Raw genomic sequence first — 21,045 nt, 5'->3', positions numbered from 1 at the left:
TATAAAATGATTTTTATTTACATGTATGTGCATTTACATTTTAACGAAATAAAGATATGTGTTTAAAACCTTGAAAAACATTGAACAATTATAATTGTGGTGTGCATGCCAATACGTCTTCACATATGTTTTCGATGCTTTATTTTGCAGAACTTAACTCATTAAAACTGTTGGTCCGGAACGTGTTGGCTCAAGTCCAACCCGTACGACCTTGAAAAAAGTTGAGAAAACTTCTTGTAGGGTTTACCGGTACTTCCCAGTTCGGTTAACCGACAGACCCTGTCTTCACATGCACAATTCTTTCAGATCTTAAAAGGATCTGTAGCTGTTTGACTGTTTCTTATTATATGAAAATCTAAGTTGTGTTGTAAATAATTCAACTCCCCATATAGGGTTTACTGCGCAAGTAAAGTTACATGTTTTTTAAGCTTTAACACTTTTAATAAATTGTATTTCCTTACAAATGAACGTACATAAAAAACACGCATACCGGAAATCATAATCTACACAGTCTTGATTTCATACATTTTTGTAGCTCATCACAACCTGTTCAAGAGTGACAAAACTATCCACAAAGTCTTCCTCGGTGAGACCGTGTTTCACATAGAGGTGCGTGTACGCGCGTGACGAAAACATATTCCAAGCCTTCGCTATCACTGAGTCCAGCGAGTAAATGGGCGCCTTATTGTTACTAATAAGCGTAGCGCACTTCTCGTAGTTGTTAAACATGCGTGGCTGCGTGTAGACGGCTAGCCTGCAGTCTTCCGGGACCCAGGGCGGGTACAGGCGGGGCTCCGAGAAGGGGCCAGTGTCCGCCCCCGCCAGATCCTTGCCTCGGAGTATCAGGGTATTGGCCAGGGAGCGTCGACTGTCTTCCAGCTTTACCTGCCAGTCAATGCCTGTTATGTACAGGTGTGGTTTGATGGATAAAAATCAACAAAACGCTTTATGATCTGTTATTATTAAACATGTACTATGTTATCAGCGGACCATAACATGCAGCATTAATATTTTTCACAATTTCTCTAGTATTAATACGGTAAACGGATTTCGTCCAAATTTGGAATATGAACAAACCAGTAATATTTTTATAGATCCGCGAAATTTTATTTGAAATAATCCACTTGTAGATGCATTACTATAATTACTTTTAAGGAAGTAATTACACGGTTTATCTGAATCGAACATGTACTAAATACGTATTCCTTCCCGCTTGCTCAGTATCTTGTATGGCCACTCATAGATCTGAGGCCGTATTCCAGAAGCATCTTAAGTTAAATTTTATTCTTATCTTTAAATTGGGAAATTTTCTTCATTTTTAAGTGTTTCATTTCATATTGCAATAGATTGGCATCAAGATATACATTTAAATAACATCATTATGCCAATGTTATTTTAGGAATACCAAAAAACATGTGTTTCCGTATTTAGTCAAGAAATACAAAACATTGTAATTTTGAACTTAAGTGAAATTATTTAAGAAATGACTTACAATGTTTCTGGAATACCAACCCTGATGACACATTTAAGTTATCGAGAGCCCATATCAGCTGAATGTCGATGAAATGTTTCTCCATTTCCAGTTAAGTTTCCGAAAGCTACAATTGGTTGCCTAATGTGTCTTTACTCACATGTTCAGCTTGTCACAATATTATTTTTATAATATGTATATAATAAGATAATTTTGATGTTGGAGCAAACGGTCGTTATGTTTGATGTGTAATACAGGCGTGGCATGTCCGTTGCACGTGCGCTGCGAGCTTGTGTTTAGCTATATTGCTGCTTTAACTATATTACAGTCTGCGATCATCTTACTGAACACACAAACACATATATATAGACCATATAATTATATTATTTTGATCATATTGCCTTAAAAAAGAAAATAATGCAACAAAAATTAAATAAACAAAAATTCCATTTGCACGTTCAAAAGTTCGGACATTTAAGTCTATGGTGTAATAAATTGAATATGTTCGAATAAGGATAAACGAATATGATTTCAGGATACGGTCCCATTCCTACTTAAGTTTGAAAGTAGAAGATTAACAACCATTAAACAATGCCTTGTCAGTTAAATTTTAAAACAGAAGACATAAACGACATGTTACATTGTGGCGATCGACTGGTTATGAAAAGTACGTTGCTCACCTTCTTCCATTGCTGCGTTTGCAATGAGCATCTGTCGCAGGTGTTTGACGAGCCCGGGCCAGTTGAAGGAGCTAAAGTCCTTGGAGCTGTCCGACATCTGTGGGATGCTTTTCACCGTCAGCAGCTTGTAGTCAGGGGACGGCACCAGATGCGTCAACAGGTCACCTAGGCAACAGGGGCGGTAGCTTAGGAGTCTCGTAGTTTCAAAGTATGTTAAAGCTTGCTTGGATTGAAAGTCTTAAATAGGCTAACTGAGGCACTTTCTAGTCAGTTCCTGGCAAGAACCAGTTATAGCTGTACTGGAATGTGAACAAAATAAATAAATAACGCTTCCTGATGGGGAATTCATGCCTCGGACAATTCGGACATCAGAGCCAATATGGTATCCGGACAGAAACCATCCGGAGAAGTATCACTCTCCTTTTTAAGAATCCGACAAAAATCTCCTTTTACAATCCCCACATCACTACAATACTTCAACTATGCACACACATACAAATGTTAATATATAAATAGTGTTTACTTAGTTTAAATCATATAATACAACTATACTATTCAACGTACAATCAGACTACACTGCAACATTAAAACAAGAGGGCCAAGATGGCCCTAGTTCGCTCACCTGAGAGGAGTCGGTTAATTCAATCTTTACCAAACGTCAAACTTGACCTAGATATTGACCAGACAAACATCCTAGTCAAGTTTCATCATTATTGAACCAAAACTCTGGCGTATGGAGTGTTTTTGTTTTTGTAAGATTTGACCTGGTGACCTATATTTTGAGTTGACCCCCCTTATCAAACATCAAACTTTGCTTACAAAAATAAATATTATGACCAAGATTCATAAAATCTGAAACAAAATTGTGACCTCTAGAGTGTTTACAAGGATTTTGTATAATATAATGAAAATTTGGACAATTTAAGGGCAATAATTATGGCATTAATTATGTGATTTTGCTCATTATCAAATTTGACTGAGACCTTTCAGCAACTTTGATAAAGAATGCTTGAGAAATGTGAATGCTTTAGTGTTTACAAACCAAATGTGGACAGGCGTACGGCGGACAAAGACCAATCCTAAAACCTCACCTGAGCAATCAGGTGAGCTAAAAAGTGTGTTTCACCGATCTGAGCCATTTTCCAACTTGTCCGAAAAATCAATAAAACCAATGCATTGACTAAGTTTCACGATGATTAGGCAAAAATGTGACTTATATAGTATTCGATAACAAGGTTTCTCTCTAGTCACATAAGGAAAACTGCCCCACCCCCTGGCAGCCATGTTTATTGACCGATCGGGACCATTTGCGAACTAATCTGAGATATATATAAAACAAATCTTATCATCAAATTTCATGATGATTGGGCAAAAAATGTGACTTCTAGAGTGTTCACAAGCTTTTTTTACTATATCAATATAAGAAAATCCCCCCCCCCCCCGCAGCCATGTTATTCAACTGACCGGAACCATTTTCGAACTCAACTCTCATATAAAGGAAACAAATGTTCTGACAAAATTTCAAATAAATTGGGCCAAAAATGTGACTTCTAATATGTTCGCATGTTTTCACTAAATACATATAGAGAACAAGAGATGTGTTTGTCAGAAACACAATGCAGGTTTTTTCCCCCCACTTTTTGGGAAGATAGCCCATGGCTTTGGAATTGGGAATTTTATCGGCATTTTCATGAAATTGGGAAAATAAATTCATTAGCCTTTTTTTCCACACGAAAAGCCCACTGATTAGAGAAATACTAAATTTGATTTAACTCTTTATAATTATTCAAATTAAAAGAAAAAAATCATATAATACTTTGTTAGATGTAATTGAATTAAAATTAAGATAAAATACACAAAAGACTTCTTTAAAAAAATAATTTTTTTTTTTGGCAATTGGGAATTTTTTGCCACATTTTGGGAAAAAGTATACTTTTTGGGATTGGGAACGTAGCCGAATTTCGGCTATAAAATCGGGCCAAAAAAACCCACCTGCAATGCCCCCTATTGCGCCGCTTTGAAGTCATATATTTGACCTTGAAGGATGACCTTGACCTTTCACCACTCAAAATTTGCAGCTCCATGAGATACACATGCATGCCAAATATCAAGTTGCTATCTTCAATATTGCAAAAGTTATGAAGAAGGTTTAAGTTTTGGTTAAAGTTTTTGAATTTGTTTTTTTGACCTTTGACCTTGAAGGATGACCTTGACCTTTCACCACTCAAAATGTGCAGCTCCATGAGATACACATGCATGCCAAATATCAAGTTGCTATCTTGAATATTGCAAAAGTAATGGCCAAGGTTAAAGTTTTGGTTAAAATTTTGGGACACACACACACATACAATGACAGACAAGCCAAAAACAATATAGCCCCGATCGTTTGATCCGGTGGGCATAAAAATGTCCCGCCCATGTTTTTTCACCAATTTAGACCATTTTCGAACTCGTCCGAGATATCAATAAAACCAATTATTTGACCAACTTTCATGATGATTGGGCAAACATTGTGACTTCTAGAGTGTTTACAAGGTTTCTCTATAGCCAAATAAGGAAAACTGCCCCGCCCACTGGTGGCCATGTTTTTCAACGGATCGGAACCACTTTTAAACTCAACCAACATATCATTAAGACAAACATTTGGACAAAGTAACATGAAGATTGGGCATGAACTGTGACTTCTACAGTGTTTACAAGTTTTTTCTTTCTTTGACCTAGTGACCTAGTTTTTGACCCGGCACGGCCCAGTTTCGAACTCGACCGAGATTTCATTGGGACAAAGCTTCTGACCAAGTTTCATGAAGATCGGACAATAAATGTGGCCTCTAGAGTGTTTACGAACAAATGTGAACGGACGGACAGACGACGGACAAAGACCGGTCACAAAAGCTCACCTGAGCAATCAGATGAGCTAAAAATATAGCCACTTAAAGTGTGTTTAAATAAATAGCCTTTACATGTTGTAAGCATGTATACACATGCATGCCTAATATGAAGTGGCCATCTTCAATATTGCAAAAGTTATGGTAAATGTTAAAGTTTGATTCAAACCAACAAACCAACAAACAAACCAACAGACATACTGGGGGACATAACAAGAGCTGTCAGAGGACAGCGCTCGACTATTCGAGTGCTTGACAGTATAACGTAAGCCATCATGGAGAGGGGGGTATATTGTGGGTGTGTGGTCATTTAATAGATGATCTTTCAAAAAAAAAGAAAAAAAAAAATTGTGGGGGGGGGGATTCTGGGGTGGGGCGTGGGGGATAGTTTGGGTAGAGTCCATTGTAATATGTCAGGGGTAAGTGTTGTTTTGTCAAAGTATGAATCAAACCTGATCTTATATAAAGAAGTTATGGCAATTTAAGCAAAATTTATTATTTGACCTTGAGAGTCAAGGTCATTCAAAGGTCAAGGTCAAATTCAACTTGCCAGGTACAGTAACATCATGATAGTAAGAAAAGTATTTGAAGTTTGAAAGCAATAGCCTTAATACTTAAGAAGTAAAGTGGATCTAAACACAAAATTTGACAAAATATTCAAAGTTACAAATACAAAAAAGGGCCAAAATTCCTACAAAATGCTTGATACAGTTGTCTGCTCGTGTTAATAGATTGGGGTCATGTTGGTAAAGAAGTCTGCAAAAAATAAAAGCAATATTTCAAGGGACATAGAAAATATTTGAAGTGGTACGCAAACTTTAACATAGAAAATCTAAGTGAAAAAAGGGCCATAATTCTTAGAAAATGCTTGATACAGTTGTCTGCTCTTGTTTATAGGTTTGGGTTATGTTGGTAAAGAAGTATGCAAAATATAAAAGCAATATGTCAAGGGACATTGAAAATATTTGAGGTGGTACGCAAACTTAAACATAGAGTTATCAATAAATGCATATTCTAAGTGGAAAAAGAGCCATAATTCTTACAAAATACTTTATACAGTTGTCTGCTCTTGTTTTTAGGTTGAGGTGATGTTGGTTAAGAAGTATGCAAAATATAAAAGCAATATGTCAAGGGACATAGGAAATATTTGGGGTGGTACGCAAACATAAACATTCGAACCCTCACGCAGACGCCGACCCCGGGGTGAGTAGGATAGCTCCAATTATATGAATATATATCTTTCATATATAATAGTCGAGCTAAAATCACATTTCATATTAAAATATCATATAATACATCCGAAAAAAATATTCTTAAGTTATTGCATGGCCATATTTGCAGCGTGAGCTGTATTGCACATCTGTGGTAGTATTGGACTACGTGCTTTAGCAATGAATATACGTGTATTTTGAAATATTAAATGTTCATTAGTTCATTAGTTTTTCTGTCTAATTCCAACCAACATTTGCTGAACAAAAAACGAACAATCCCCGCCAGCCATTTCTAAGCAACTAATGACCTCATTAGCAATGACCGACTACACGTGAAATCAATCGACATGTGAAATCAATCGACGACGTGTGAAATAAATCTTACGCCATGCAAAAATCTTCATAGCATGCGGTTTTGATTTAAGACGAACAGATATTTTTTTGTTTAAATGCATTCGGACCGTCTGAATAAGTAAAAGTCCATAAGTAGATTAAAAAAGTCATTGTTAAAATGAGGTCAGTTAATGCGGGTATGTTGATTGCTCATAGATAACATCCATGCAAATACCAAAGCTATGTAGCTAGCGGTAATTGATGTTAGACGAAACGCGGCATATCGGATAAATAAAGAATTCAGACCTTCTTAATTCGTTTAAGTCTAAACCAAGGTGAAGGTCAAAATTATGTATGGTGATGCTCATATGTTGAGAGTGATCCTTAATAGCATCCATGCAAGTGTCAAAGCTTTGTAGGAAGCATTATTGATATTATACAAAATGTGTAATTTCATGTTATCCTAGTACGGACTAACGGAAGAAAGAATGAACGGACATACAAAGGACAGGCAAATCGTTATATGCTCTTTAGCATCAGAAGATGACTGGGTATAACATCAATATCGGCACACCGTCCATGTATGCCTTCGATGTTTCTGATTCATATCCGAAAGAAGTCAACATAATTGTGTAACCATTAATAGTAAGCTACTAGCACGTAATAACCTGTTATTAATGTTGACAAGAATAACTAGTATGAAACTACAAAGTTGATACCAAGTGAGTTATATCTTTGGATATCCGGGTTGGAAGATGACAGCGCGGGCAATATGATACCCATCAGTTTATGACACATAACCTTATTGATGTCTTTAAAGCCGATCTTCTTGATATTCAACAGTTGCGTGCAGATCTTGTGCAGCTGATCGTTCTCCATAATGAGCACTGCGTCGGAACTTTGATACAGCTGCGAAAGCGTCAAGACGGCATTGTAGTTCTGCACGATAACCTCGCCCAGTGAGTACGGCCACACGACTTGGTTCATGAGAAACGCGTGCGGGAATTCGTCCTTGAGGCACTGGGTGACGTATGCACCCACCCCAGAGCCTGTGCCCCCTGCCAGGCTCATAAAGGTCATGAACCCGCTGAGGTTGTCACATTTTTCTGCCTCTTTCTGAACCATGCCCATAATGCTTTCCTCTGCTGCAGGTCCGTGAACCCTGGATTGGGGATATAAGTAGACATAAACTTCAAATAAAATAACATTGTAAATTGTGTATAATTTGTACCTTACATTATTATATATTTTATCATACCTTTGATATATTTTGACGTATTTTTTACATCATGTCAACAGGAAGTTTTATTTAAAGGTATGCCATATTTATCGAAATAACCTATAAAGTCACTATGTTTGGTAAAATAGAATCAGATTCAAGGAAAAAACAACAAGATGTACTATCTTTTAGACATAAAACCCCATGTTTTAAACAACGGCTAAGCATGTCTGAACATTCTTTTATTCTAAGCCTGACCTAAGACAGACAGACAGACAGACAGACAGACAGACAGACAGACAGACAGACAGACGGACGCACAGACAAGAATATTTCATTAACTTTTCACTTTTGTAAATAGCAACACAGATAAGCACTACAAAATCATTACATATATATATATATACAAATGTATGTACAAAACCATTCTAAAGAAGTTAAGAGAAACGAACATTTACATATCATTGTAAGCAACCTATCATTCTTTATTTAGGGTTCTAAATTTGTGCATGATTGTTAAATATTTATGGAAATCTTACTTAAACCCATGCGCCCAGTTGTTTCCTGAGCCCCTCTGTTGCCAGAACTGTTGTTTAGGTGGGTACATCCATCGACCAGACTTCTTAGCTTCTAAACATGTCTGGGCTATGGCCTTGAACCAAAGAGACACATGAGTGAACAGTTCATCAAAAATATATAAAAATCTTTAAAAATGGGAGATGCTTCCACTCTTAATTTTATTACTTTTTACATTAAATACTTTTTCAAGCATGTTATAACATAGCTACAAGATTACTTACCTTAGTAAACTATGAATACAAATAATAAAATCAAATTATTTTTTTAATCAGATACACAGATAGAGACTCTTATCTAATCAGAGGAACTAACAGTTTTAATGTAATTGAATTGAATTTATTTGGTAAATTATGGTATGCCATTTCTTTTTATTTTCAAAGCCTGATTGTTTATTTGTTGACTTGCCTGGACACTTGTCTCACCTTTGGCTCCATGTCCACCATCACTGCCCTGGCCTCAGGAAGCTGTCCAGGGTTGTCAGTGATTGTGAAAAACCTTTCAAGAACACCTTCTACATAGTTGTCATTAGCCTTCTGTGAAAGATTAGTCTGAAACAAAATGAAGCATAGTTAAAAGAGACTGCTCAAATATGATGCATGTTTTTATATTTACTGCTTAATGCTGTATTAAGGTCAGATACCTGAGATGGTCTTACTCTTAGTTTAATAAACTTAATGTTATTTGTTTTATTTTAATAAAAATTAGAAAGTTTTTTTACAATTTTTTATCAAAATATTAAATCCAGATAGTCTTTATCATTAAAGGGAGAGGTTCTATGATTTCAAGCATGATGGCATCATTAATACTTATAATATTCTGCCCAAGTACATATGAGCCTTGTTCTGAGAAAACTGGGCTTAATGCATGTGCGTAAAGTGTCATCCCAGATTAGTCTGTGCAGTCCGCACAGGCTAATCAGGGACGACACTGTCTGCCTAAACTTGATTTTTGGTAAGGAGGGACTTCATTGAAACTAAAAATACCATAAAAGCGGAAAGTGTCGTCCCTGATTAGCCTGTGCAGACTGCACAGGCTAATCTGGGATGACACTTTACGCACATGCATTAAGCCAAGTTTTCTCAGAACAAGGCTCATATATGTGTACAAGAATGCAAATGATACCTGTGAGAGTTTGGTGTGGATATCATCTGCCAGTCCGGCAAACAACTGACCACCAACTTGGTTACCACACTGACCAATCTGCAGAGTCACCACAGACATTGTGGACACGTGTTATTGAACTTCCACAGACATCAATGCCATAAAAGTTACAATGATTTCTGAAAATAAATGTTGATTAGTACAGACAATATCTTAAATTAAACTAATCGCAACACAAAGATAAAAATGTCCTTTATTTCCATGAACAGCATCAAAATAGTTGGGTATGGGGGTAAGTAGGTCAGCTCTACTTGTTTCGTCCTTTTCATTTTTAAAATTCCAAATTTTATTAAAAAAATATCACTGACAAACAAAAATCTTCCAAATGTCTCCTTAACATGCTTTTTTAGGTGATTTCAGCTAATATAGGTAAGTTTAACTCATGTTATAAAATAAAGCAATAATGATTGAAAACTTAGAAGATACTTCTGTGAATTTTGCTAAAATGATGGAATACTCAATAAAGAAAATTTAGGGTCACACAATTCATAAGGATCTGACGGGTTAGTCAATAGTGGAATTGCTTTTGCCTAACTTAGTACATGTAACTGCTTATTATACAATAATTCCAAAATGCTGACAGCAAATTAAAATAAACGCTGGTATTGATCAAAATTTGATAGAAGATGAAACATTGAATGGTTCATAAAAACAAATTTATCATCGAGTAAATACACACAATGCATTTATAATAAATAAGTACAATAAGGTGAACTACTTAGTACTTATGGAATTGGAGACAAGAAAACTATGACATGCTAACAAACACCTCGGATAACAAAAAAACATGCCATTAATTTCATAAAAAATAAGATTTTTCATAGAAGCACCGCACCAATAATAAATTAATTGTAGATATTCATTCTCTAGACATGTTGTGTACGGAACTTCATATTCATTTTTTGTAAGTTATGGACACTGCCACATTTTTATGCTTTATCCACATTTGTTTTATCTTAATGATGAATACAGCGATCTTAACAGTGTGTCTAGAATTTCAATAAAGAATATATATTTTAGTAAAAGTAGAGCTGATAATGGTGTTAAACCGCATCCCGATGGTTATCAAACTATGCCGAACCTGATATTCATTTTCTAAATTGATTTCATTTATATTACCATACATGTATATAATATAGCATTTTATTTTGATAAGGCGAGTCGTTATATATGTGGGGCGAGTCGTTGTATAGGTCCCTGATAGGTGGAACGAATCGTTATAAAACATGGGGCGAGTCGTTATGGGGCGAGTCGTTACATTACCGACGAAATTAACTAGAAGCGAAACAGTATGAAAGAGAATTTCCAAGGCAGAAACGTTGTTTAACAAATGCTCACTGCGATAGAAAACAGAATTGACAGTGTCTTCAGACTGATCAATGTTCTAAAATGTGCTCAGTAAACGGCACCATTTATGTGAAATTGGCTATTGTTTACTTTCACGAGTAAATACGAGTGTACCATATTTTGTGATTTTGATGCTGAAGAGTAGTAAACAAGGGAGGTTATACAATAAAACAGTCAAACGTGTTATTAAAAAAATAGCACAAATTGCAAGGTACTGTTCAGAATCATCTTTCATTTTATAATACGCTGCGTCCTTTATCTTCAATTTTTCATAATAATGAACTTTTAAGATATTGCTAGCGACAAATTTAATAAGACGCATTATGTATTTTTATCAATAATTTCGGATACAAATTTTTGGATAGAGGTAATTAATTGTATCTTACTAAATTTTAAGAAAGGTTTAATTTTATAGGGATCAGTGGCAGTGTCAATACATCCATATATTCATAGTATTATGCATTTATACAATGAATTGTTAATGACTTTAATGGTATAACCTCTTCAAAAGACAAAAAACATGGAAATAAAACAATTGTCAGAATCAAAGTAGCATGTCTATCCCTAGTATCGACCAGGTGGCAGTCATTTCCCCCCAAGACCTTCCCTCCCCAGACGTTTCCCCCCCCCCCCCCCAAGACGTTTCACTTCCATTTTGGGGTGAAACGTCTACATAATATAAAAATGTATATTAGAAGTAGTTGCATTTACATCTGCAATGTTTTGACTAAATACTGGCTAGACTTAGCTCCCTGTAGTAATCTGTTTCAACTTTCATGTACAATGGTCTTATAGTATCGCCCTTCTGATTGGTTGCTAAGATTTGTTACTATGTGCATGTGCTTTAAAAAAAAAAAGTAACTTAATGTAAAAACGAAACTCTTGCTTATGTTGTTCTTTAACTAATTTTTACATTTTATTAAAAAATAAGCGACATATAAAACATTTGATAAAGCTACTATTAATCGATAAACAACTTAACATAAGTGCGTGTAACGTAAATGAATATGATAGCCTTGCCCTGGAATAAACTTTCAAATGAAAACCAGAAATCATGAGAAACATCGAATTAATAAACATCAAATTAATTAAAACTTCGAAAAATGGAAAAACATGTAATGTCCAGCACTTCTTGAGGCATTTTTGCCAATGGCACGATACAAGGAGGAGGGCCGATACTATGATAATAAGGGATAAGCCATGATTGGTCATTGTCGGCTCGGGTACTACTTACATGTACCCTGGGTTATCTTAACTTAAGTATACGTACATGTAAATGTACCCTGGGTACGGAAAATATTCTTACCCAGCTACATGTTATTCAGACGGTACCTGAGATTTATTCCCACCTTAAATCCGATGTTGTAAAATGCGCTACGGAAAAAGAAACAACATTCTCTTTAAAAAAAAAAACTTCCTCAAAATGCTTTTTTGAGCAAGAGTTTCGTTATATAGAAGCCATTTTACAGAATATTGACATAAATATGAACATAATAAATTTGAAAAATAGCCCCTAGCAACTATCAATTTAGCATTAGAACTTTGGGGTACGTTTCAGTATATTTTCCATACCCGGGGTACATTTAAATAGTACCCAAGTAGACAATAACCAATCAAGCCAAAGTAACTTAAAGATTGTGGACCCTCTCTGTGTATAGCTCAGCAATTGTTCCCTCTTTATAAATTACCCGTAAATCTAAAGGTACTTAACCAATTGAAGAAAAACTACTTAATTCCCAATAACCATTAGATAAGTTCATAAAAGGAAGGAATAAGGCGCCAATTTCACTCTAAAAGTACATTATCTACAAGTCAATTAGTAAATGAGCAATAAAACGGAACATTTCGAGCCAAATGGCATGTAAATGAAAACTCTAATTTGTTTGTGCAATTAAAACTGTATGGTGGTTTGTAGTTGGAACCAAACAGCTGCCTGAACCTAGACTATTACTAGATGTGTTTCTTTCCCTTAGCAGTATGGCCTTTTTAAACATTAGCATCTGTTCCTAACAGTGGAAATCTTTGCAATACCTGCACATTTTAGAAATCTGTTATCAAAGCCAGAGCTATTCTTGTGTAGTGCACAGAACAGCTGAAATAAACACACTTGAACTTGGCCTAATACAAAATTTTGTAAACACTTTGTCGCTTCAGGGCCATCACAAAAATTAATGGTACTTGTATATAATTAACTTGTATGGCAATTAATTGTTTCTGAGTCATATCAAATTCAGGATTCTAAGCTGTGACAATATGGACAGGGTCTACACTGTTTTCTATGGTGAACTATTACAAAAATTATCAAAATAACCATTTGACATATGTGAATGTTTTTTTTGTACTTGCTCCACAACTCCCTTTTTGGGACTATGTAAGTAAGACAAGCAAGTAAGTAAGCAAATGTGTGCTCTGAGGCATCTTTTTGCTGTTTGATGCAACTCTTCAATGAGACTTTCATCCTCCCCCAGTTCCTCATAATCATATCATCTAAATTTGTGTAATATGTAAAAAATGTAGGATTCCTGGGCATAGCAAACAACAATACTTAAAATTTCACACGGAAAGACAGAATGTGTAAGCACAACTCAGTTTAACTTTTACTACCAGTCTGCAACACAATAAATATTTCATCTAATTACAATAATGCAACAATGTTAAAAGTTTAAATAAAACATTTAAATATGGTCAATGTGACTGTTCTTTAATTTGTTTTTAAGTACATTTCATGTGTCAACAGGAATCAAAATTAACAGCGGTTTGCAAATAATAAATATGTCTCCAATAGATGCTGGTTGGTTTTGTAATTCACTGGACGCAGGATTTTTTAGAAATGTGCAACTATAATCTCTTTTCTCAAACTTACTTTCATATTTTACCATATTACGGATATGGTAAATAATATAGAATATATACACTTGTTCACACTTTTTATGCCCCCGGATCGAATGATCGGGCGTAAATTGTTTTTGGCCTGTCTGTCTGTCATTCTGTCACTCTGTAATTCTGTCCCAAAACTTCGACCTTGGTCATAACTTTTGCATTACTGAAGATAGCAACTTGATATTTGGCATGTATGTATATCTCATGGAGCTGCACATTTTGAGTGGTGTAAGGTCAAGGTCATCCTTCAATCAAGGTCAAATATATGGCTTCAAAGCGGCGCATTAGGGGGCATTGTGTTCCTGACATACACTTCTCTTGTTATCAATTTAAAAACATTGTATGTCTTGAAATTAGATAAAGAATTTGATAAGAGAGACAAACAACAGTCATGACCCTATGCAGTCATATGAAGGCCTTGCTCATGCTTTTGTTTGTTATAGGAAGGAGTCATGCTGGAACAGTTGTTCACAGCAGTTTTCGGTGACTCCCTGACATTGCCACTATGGACCATTCTGCTGGCCTGTCTGATTACTGTGTGGCTCATATGGGAAAAGTTGAAACCTGTAGCGCAACCACAGAAGGTATGGAATAATATTGCTTGTCGCTGTGTGTATAAGATTGTTATAAATTAGACTGATTTAGACAATCAGCAAATTGATGCATATAAGTATTGAAAGCAATGTGAAAGATAAGGATTACTGAAATACATTGTATCCACTAATACACAACGACTTCAGTTTACTTGGGTCGCTCTTGATACCATGAGATACATCAGTTACATCTGCTTGATACCATGAGATACATCAGTTACATCTGCTTGATACCATGAGATACATCAGTTACATCTGCTTGATACCATGAGATACATCAGTTACATCTGCTTGATACCATGAGATACATCAGTTACATCTGCTTGATACCATGAGATACATCAGTTACATCTGCTTGATACCATGAGATACATCAGTTACATCTGCTTGATACCATGAGATACATCAGTTACATCTGCTTGACAGTTGGTGTAGTTCTGGCAAAATCAGTTGAGTTTAATTGAATAAAGAACATGGACAGCCGGACTGACCTTAGCAAACAATATAATAACATTATCCACCATTGCTGATGGAGGAAAGGCATATTTATTCACCACTATGTTATGTTACCCGTTTTTGTAGTAGTATAGATTTTTATGCTCCTTCCCAAAAAATTTTGGGGGAAGCATATAGTCGCTGCTTAGTCTGTCCGTCCGTGTGTCTGTGCGTCGGTGTGTCCATCCGTCCGTGCACAATTTTCGTCCCGGCTATTTTTTCAGCAACTAATGACCGGAATTCAATGAAACTTTATGGGAAGCTTCACTACCAAGAGGAGATGTGCATATCATCAGCGGGTTCTAGTCGGATGATTTTTTCACAGAGTAATGGCCCTTTGAAATTTTCCATTGACTGTACATATAGTGATTATCCTGCAATTCTTGTCCGGGCTATTTCTCAGCAACTAATGACCGGAATTCAATGAAACTTTATGGGAAGCTTTACTACCAAAAGGAGATGTGCATATATCAGCCAGTTCTGGTAGGATGATTTTTCACAGAGTTATGGCCCTTTGAAATTTTCCATTAACTGTACATATAGTGCAATTCTTGTTCGGGCTATTTCTCAGCAACTAATGACTGGAATTCAATGAAACTTTATGGGAAGCTTCACTAGCAAGAGGAGATGTGCATATTATCAGCCGGTTCTCGTCGGATGATTTTTCACAGAGTTATGGCCCTTTGAAATTTTCCATTGTACATATAGTGCAATTCTTGTCCGAGCTATTTCTCAGCAACTTATTACGGGAATTCAATGAAACTTTATAGGAAGCTTCACTACCAATAGGAGATGTGCATATTATCAGCCGGTTATGGTCGGATGATTTTTCACAGAGTTATGGTCCTTTCAAGTTTTCTATAAACTGTACATATAGTGCAATTCTTGTCCGGGCTATTTCTCCCCAACTACTGACTGGAATACAATGAAGCTTTATGGGAAGCTTAACTACCTTGAGGAGATGCGCATGTTATTTGTGGGTTCTGGTTAGATGATTTATTTAGAGAGTTATGGCCCTTTGAAATTTTTAAGTTGCTAAACCATCCATCGTATTATTTTGTCCAAACTTATGCCACTCAAGACGTTCCTTTTATCTGAATATATAGTGCAAATTTTCTATAAACTGTACATATAGTGCAATTCTTGTCCGGGCTATTTCTCCCCAACTACTGACTGGAATACAATGAAGCTTTATGGGAAGCTTAACTACCTTGAGGAGATGCGCATGTTATTTGTGGGTTCTGGTTAGATGATTTATTTAGAGAGTTATGGCCCTTTGAAATTTTTAAGTTGCTTAACCATCCATCATATTATTTTGCCCAAACTTATGCCCCTCAAGACGTTTCTTTTTATCTGAATATATAGTGCAATATTGTGACAAATAAAATCTCTGGGGAGCATCACCCGTCTCCGACGGTTTCTTGTATTGATTGGTTGTGCAAGTGTTTAAGCTTCTTCTTCATTTATAGGAAGTCATTGGGGTTTCCACTGAATTGCTGTCATCCAATAATACTGCAACTGTTTCCAAGGTGACATCCAATGGAAAGAAGCTTGATGCTAGCAAGTTTGTTCGACTCAAGTTGAAGATATTTTATGGAACAACCACAGGAAAGTCTAAGGTAAGCGAAGATAATAATAAAGACTGTAAAACCATTAATTTTTGTTCATTCAAAATTTAGAATGTGTTTGTAAATAGGCAAAGTTTTCGGGCACTAAAATTCTTTGAATTTCATTTTAAACAAACAAGGAAATGTGTTGTGTATCATGTTACTTACTTTGTCATTATTTTACAGTACATGTATGCATTATTTGAGTATTAATCTTTGAATAGCAGTCATTTTTAACTTATTCTAATACATTTTGTTGTTCATATTATACATTCATTGTCAAAATCCTTTTTTTATTGCTGTGATAAATAATATATTTATGAAATAGTAAACCCCACTGAGGTCCCTATGGCATCATAGTGACCAGCCTGCCTGGCTGGTCACTATAATGCCATTGGGACCAAAGTGGAGTTTACTATTTCTTATATTACACTGAAGAGTGTTTCCTTTATCATTGTACAGTGTTGTACCGGCTTTCTGTACTTTTACGTAGTTTCTCTGACGAAACTTTCTAGTTGGAGCTAAATTCTCTGGATGTTAAGGAAATGTCGGACTTGGTTTTTTTAACAGTTAGTTATTTGTTTAAGGCATCGAACGAAAGCAAAACATATTTCGGATTGTGTGTTTATCATACATTATGTAAACTTCGATAGAAATACAATACAATAGTGTGATTTAAAATAAGTTTTGATAAAGGGATGGAAGAATAGAAAATGGAAGTGAATATCGTTTCGACTTTATTGTTATAAACAATGGATTAAGGTTGGCATTTAGGTTAGCGTGTCGTTAATTCAAAAAAATTTTTTTTTTTACTGTTGTTAAAGCTGAAATAGTGTCAATGCTGTTCAATAAAACGCTTCAACACAGTGCACATTTAGTGGTGTGTAACCCCAAACGGTCCATATACAAAAATCGTGACCGGTCCATATTCTCTTAGGTTTCTCTATCGCATTTTACAGACTGAAACCAGTCATATAGATATAGAAGGACCAATATCTCAGGTGTAATAATATTAATATAGTGCCTTTGATAGCTAGTTTAGTACAGTGACTGTCATGTATGTCATCAGCATTTGTTTGGTAGACATTTGCAGAGCAGCTGTCGGAAGAAGCCATGAGGAAAGACTATGGAGTCGAACTGCTGGATCTGAAGGATTATGAACCTGAAGATAATCTCTCTGAACTGGTCAGTAACTGGGATGTGTGTTTTTCTTGTTTTCTTGTTTTTTCAAGCCAAACAAATCGAATGAATTATTTAAAAAAAATAAAAAAAATTGATGTGACTGTGACTTTCATGTGTCTATATGTAAATTATAGACTTTTTATGTTAACTTGCTGGTTATGTGATGACCCATCTATCATTTGAGAGAATATTATTAATATATTTTCTTAAAGACAACCGACACAGTCTGTGTGTTCATCGTTTCGACGTACATGGATGGCATGCCTTCGGAAAGTTGCAGCTGGTTCTGCAAGTGGCTTGAGGAGACCTCTACAGATTTCAGGGTGGAAAAAACGCTGCTCAAGAACCTTCAGTTCTGTGTGTTTGGGCTCGGCAATTCTCTGTATGCAGAGCATTACAACACGGTAACATGAGTTTTGTATTATGTACCTGTATTTTAACACCTACAGTTGTTACATTTGCTATCATGATAATTTTACTGTGTTTTTAATTTTTCTTCTTATGGACCTTTTGTCAAAATCCTTTCATTTATGCCACAGACCCTTTTGTCTAAGATATACATGTGAAAATTATTGCATAAACATTTTGTTTATTGTCCCCTACCAGTGAAACCGGAGGGGACTTATGGTTTGCGCTCAGTCTGTCTGTCACACTTTTCTTGATTCTGCGATAACTTTAAAAGTTTTTCATATTTTTTTATGAAACTTGAAACATGGATAGATGGCAATATGGAGATTATGCATGTCATTTCATTTTGTTCCCACGTCAAAAATTCTGGTTGTTATGGCAACAAATGTTTTTTTTTAATCTGACAATGGTGGAGATTCACCGGTAGGGGACCATATTGCTTGAAAATAATCTTGTTACAAAAGTAGTTATCTTTATTGTATGTTTCAGTAAGCTTTATATTATAACTATGCATCATTATATCACATTTCATTCCCTCCATTGACACTGTTCAGGTGGGTAAGAAGCTGGACCGACAGCTTCACAGTCTGGCTGCTCGCAGAGTTATGGCCCTTGGACTGGGAGATGAGGATGTCGTCAACAGCAAACATGGAGGTACGTTTTGTACTTTAATGGATCACTTGTGTAGAGTTTTCAATGGATGCTACATTACTCATTTACAATTTCATTAGTTGAATTGGGTTTTTTGCCCTCAGCTAGTGGCATAATGCAATTTGCCTGTGTGTTTGTTTTTAGCTCTACTTGCCGAAGGCCGTATGAGCCTATATCATGGCATGGTTTCCATCGTCCGTCCGTCCGTGTGTTAGACTTTTTCTTGTTTATGCAATAAAGTCCACAGTTTTCATCCGATTCTTTTCAAACTTGTTCAGTGTCTATATATTAATGAGGACTCAAACTCTATCGAAAATGTGTTACATCAGAGTAAAAAATCCAGAATTATCTCCCCTTGAATTTTAAGGATTTGTGAAATAAGGGTGGTTTATGCAATAAAGTCCACAGTTTTCATCCAATTATTTCCCAACTTGCACAGTGTCTTGATGTGAATGATGAGTCAAATCTATTGAAAATGAGCAATATCGGAATTAAAAGCCCAGAATTATCTCCCCTTGAATTGAGAAGAAAATTAAAACTCAGTTTTTTTATGTGATAAAGTCCATAATTTTCATCCAATTCTTGGCAAACTTGCACAGTGTCTTTGTATCAATGAGGACTCAAATAGCCAGTAGAGCGATTCAGGCCCTCATGGGCCTCTTTTTCTGTTTGTCTGCCAGTCTTAATTGTCTGAAGATTATGTATCTATGTTATTTATGAACACTGTAAACAAACAAACGTCACCTGGCCTCTCTTTTACCTAAATTGGAGCTTTAAACTTATTCAAACAGGCTCATAGTCTGTCTGTCTGTTTGTCTGTCTGTCTGTCTGTCCCAAAACTTTAACCTTGGTTACAGTTTTGCGATAACTTGTGCAATATTGAAGATAGCAACTGATATTTGGCATGCATGTGTATCACATGAAGCTGTACATTTTGAGTGGTGAAAGGTCAAGGTCATTCTTTAAGGTCAAAAGTAAAAAAATACAATCCAAGGGAAGTAATAAACTTTAAAAGGGAGATAATTTCTAAACCTGCCAAATTGTGGATTGAAATATTATTTCAAAGCGGCGTTATAGGGGGCATTGTGTTTCTGACAAACACATCTCTTGTTGTTTACTGCTTTTTTTGTTTCTGCTCCTTAAACGTAATCAAGTCAAGCAGTTCCCATTCCTTTTATTCCTTAATTGATTGAATAATGTTTTTTGTGTGGCTTTTGTTTTAAACATTATACAAAATCACCAGAATCATTATCACCCAGGTATCCTTGAGCTATGCTGATAGCATTCCTTATTTTTGTATTTTGTATTCTCATCATATTGAAATATGGAAATAGCATCCCACCAAGTTTGGTTAATTTCAATTTTTTTATTACAGGAAAAAAAGTAAATATAAGGAAATCCTGTTGTTTAGTTTCATTACATCATTTAATATTTTCATGACTGTAGTTTTCAGCCATTTTCTATTGTTCTCTTTTTAATTGACAGACAAATGTAAAAATGATTGGATTAATATAATACCAGGTAGTGTTGAACACAAATATTAAAAGTTTATTTTCTTGGCACTAAAAGCTGAAGCCCTCACCAAGGCTTGGGGTTTAGGTTTTTTAAGCCTGACAAAGGAAACTTATCTGTATATGTTTATTTAAGGTATAGAAGAAGACTTCAAGGCTTGGCGTAAAATATTCTGGAGACAGGCTGGTCCAATATTGACTGGAAGGAGAACACTTGAACCTGTATCTCTTGCAAGCAAGGGCAAAAAAGAGAAGGGGAAGTGTGGGGTCAACTGCAAGGGCAAGGAAGATGGAGGGAAATGCTCGAGTGATGAAGAAGAGGACAATGATGATGAAGTAAGCATTTTTTGTAGTTTTGTCTGAACAGAACAACTATGAAAATGTCTGTAAAACAGATAAAACTATATTTGTCATTTAAACCTTTATATAGTGAGGTGTGGCAAAGTCTGAAAAAAACTTATTTGTCCATTTTACAGAATTTTGTAAAGTCAGTCATGCACTTAATTCTAGCATATCTTAACTAATTTGTTTATTTAATGAGCCTAACAAACTTTTGCCTCCTCTTTTCGCTCAAGACCATTTATAAGTGGTAATAAATTATGATGCTTAGGTTTGTTTCTTTCGTATAAAAGTCTTCAACCCCTTGTGTTTTTATCTAGCCGCTGTATGAGACAAGCAGTGAGGAGGAGGAGGATGTGGGTGCAGTGGAGGGAGAAGGGGGCGTCTCCCAGGGGTCAGGGGGTGTGGTTGATCTAGAAGACCTTGGAAAAGTGATGAAGCAAATGAAAACAGCCAAGGTGCACAGTTTGTATTTTGATTATTGTTGTTGTAC

At 35.7% G+C, this 21,045-nt stretch overlaps 2 protein-coding genes across 4 annotated transcripts in view; one reads left to right on the top strand and one right to left on the bottom strand.

Annotated features, from left to right (window-relative positions):
- Positions 1 to 5,350, bottom strand: LOC127854682 (tubulin delta chain-like). Its single transcript, XM_052389745.1, has 2 exons — positions 2,152 to 5,350; positions 1 to 899 (listed from the first exon to the last, which is right to left on the bottom strand). The coding sequence occupies exons 1-2, from the start codon at positions 2,246 to 2,248 to the stop codon at positions 520 to 522; spliced, it is 477 nt and encodes a 158-aa protein (XP_052245705.1). The 5' UTR covers positions 2,249 to 5,350; the 3' UTR covers positions 1 to 519.
- Positions 5,351 to 6,700: 1,350 nt separating this feature from the next.
- Positions 6,701 to 21,045, top strand: part of LOC127854415 (S-adenosyl-L-methionine-dependent tRNA 4-demethylwyosine synthase TYW1-like) — a 32,051-nt gene continuing 17,706 nt past the window's right edge. The window contains exons 1-8 of one of the 3 annotated variants that reach the window (XM_052389441.1): positions 6,701 to 7,655; positions 14,210 to 14,350; positions 16,324 to 16,473; positions 17,545 to 17,646; positions 17,856 to 18,047; positions 18,606 to 18,705; positions 20,350 to 20,549; positions 20,873 to 21,010. In XM_052389441.1, coding sequence (XP_052245401.1) covers positions 7,566 to 7,655; positions 14,210 to 14,350; positions 16,324 to 16,473; positions 17,545 to 17,646; positions 17,856 to 18,047; positions 18,606 to 18,705; positions 20,350 to 20,549; positions 20,873 to 21,010 — 1,113 coding nt within the window. In that variant the 5' untranslated portion in view covers positions 6,701 to 7,565. Of the gene's footprint in view, positions 7,656 to 11,010; positions 11,098 to 14,209; positions 14,351 to 16,323; positions 16,474 to 17,544; positions 17,647 to 17,855; positions 18,048 to 18,605; positions 18,706 to 20,349; positions 20,550 to 20,872; positions 21,011 to 21,045 lie in introns of those variants that run through there. The other 2 variants (XM_052389447.1, XM_052389457.1) reach the window with 2 other exon arrangements.

The sequence above is a fragment of the Dreissena polymorpha genome, chromosome 1 (assembly GCF_020536995.1).
Source record: "Dreissena polymorpha isolate Duluth1 chromosome 1, UMN_Dpol_1.0, whole genome shotgun sequence".
Classification (NCBI taxonomy): Eukaryota; Metazoa; Mollusca; class Bivalvia; order Myida; family Dreissenidae; genus Dreissena; species Dreissena polymorpha.
The sequence above is the reverse complement of the archived record's forward strand: the minus strand, read 5'-3'. Positions and strand labels throughout refer to the sequence as shown.

Excerpts from the sequence above, each read along its gene's own strand:
- LOC127854682 (XM_052389745.1), bottom strand. The coding sequence starts at position 2,248 with ATGTCGGACAGCTCCAAGGACTTTAGCTCCTTCAACTGGCCCGGGCTC. Across the intron at positions 900-2,151 it reads AAACGCAGCAATGGAAGAAG|GCATTGACTGGCAGGTAAAG; the intron begins GTGAGCAACGTA and ends TGTACATAACAG.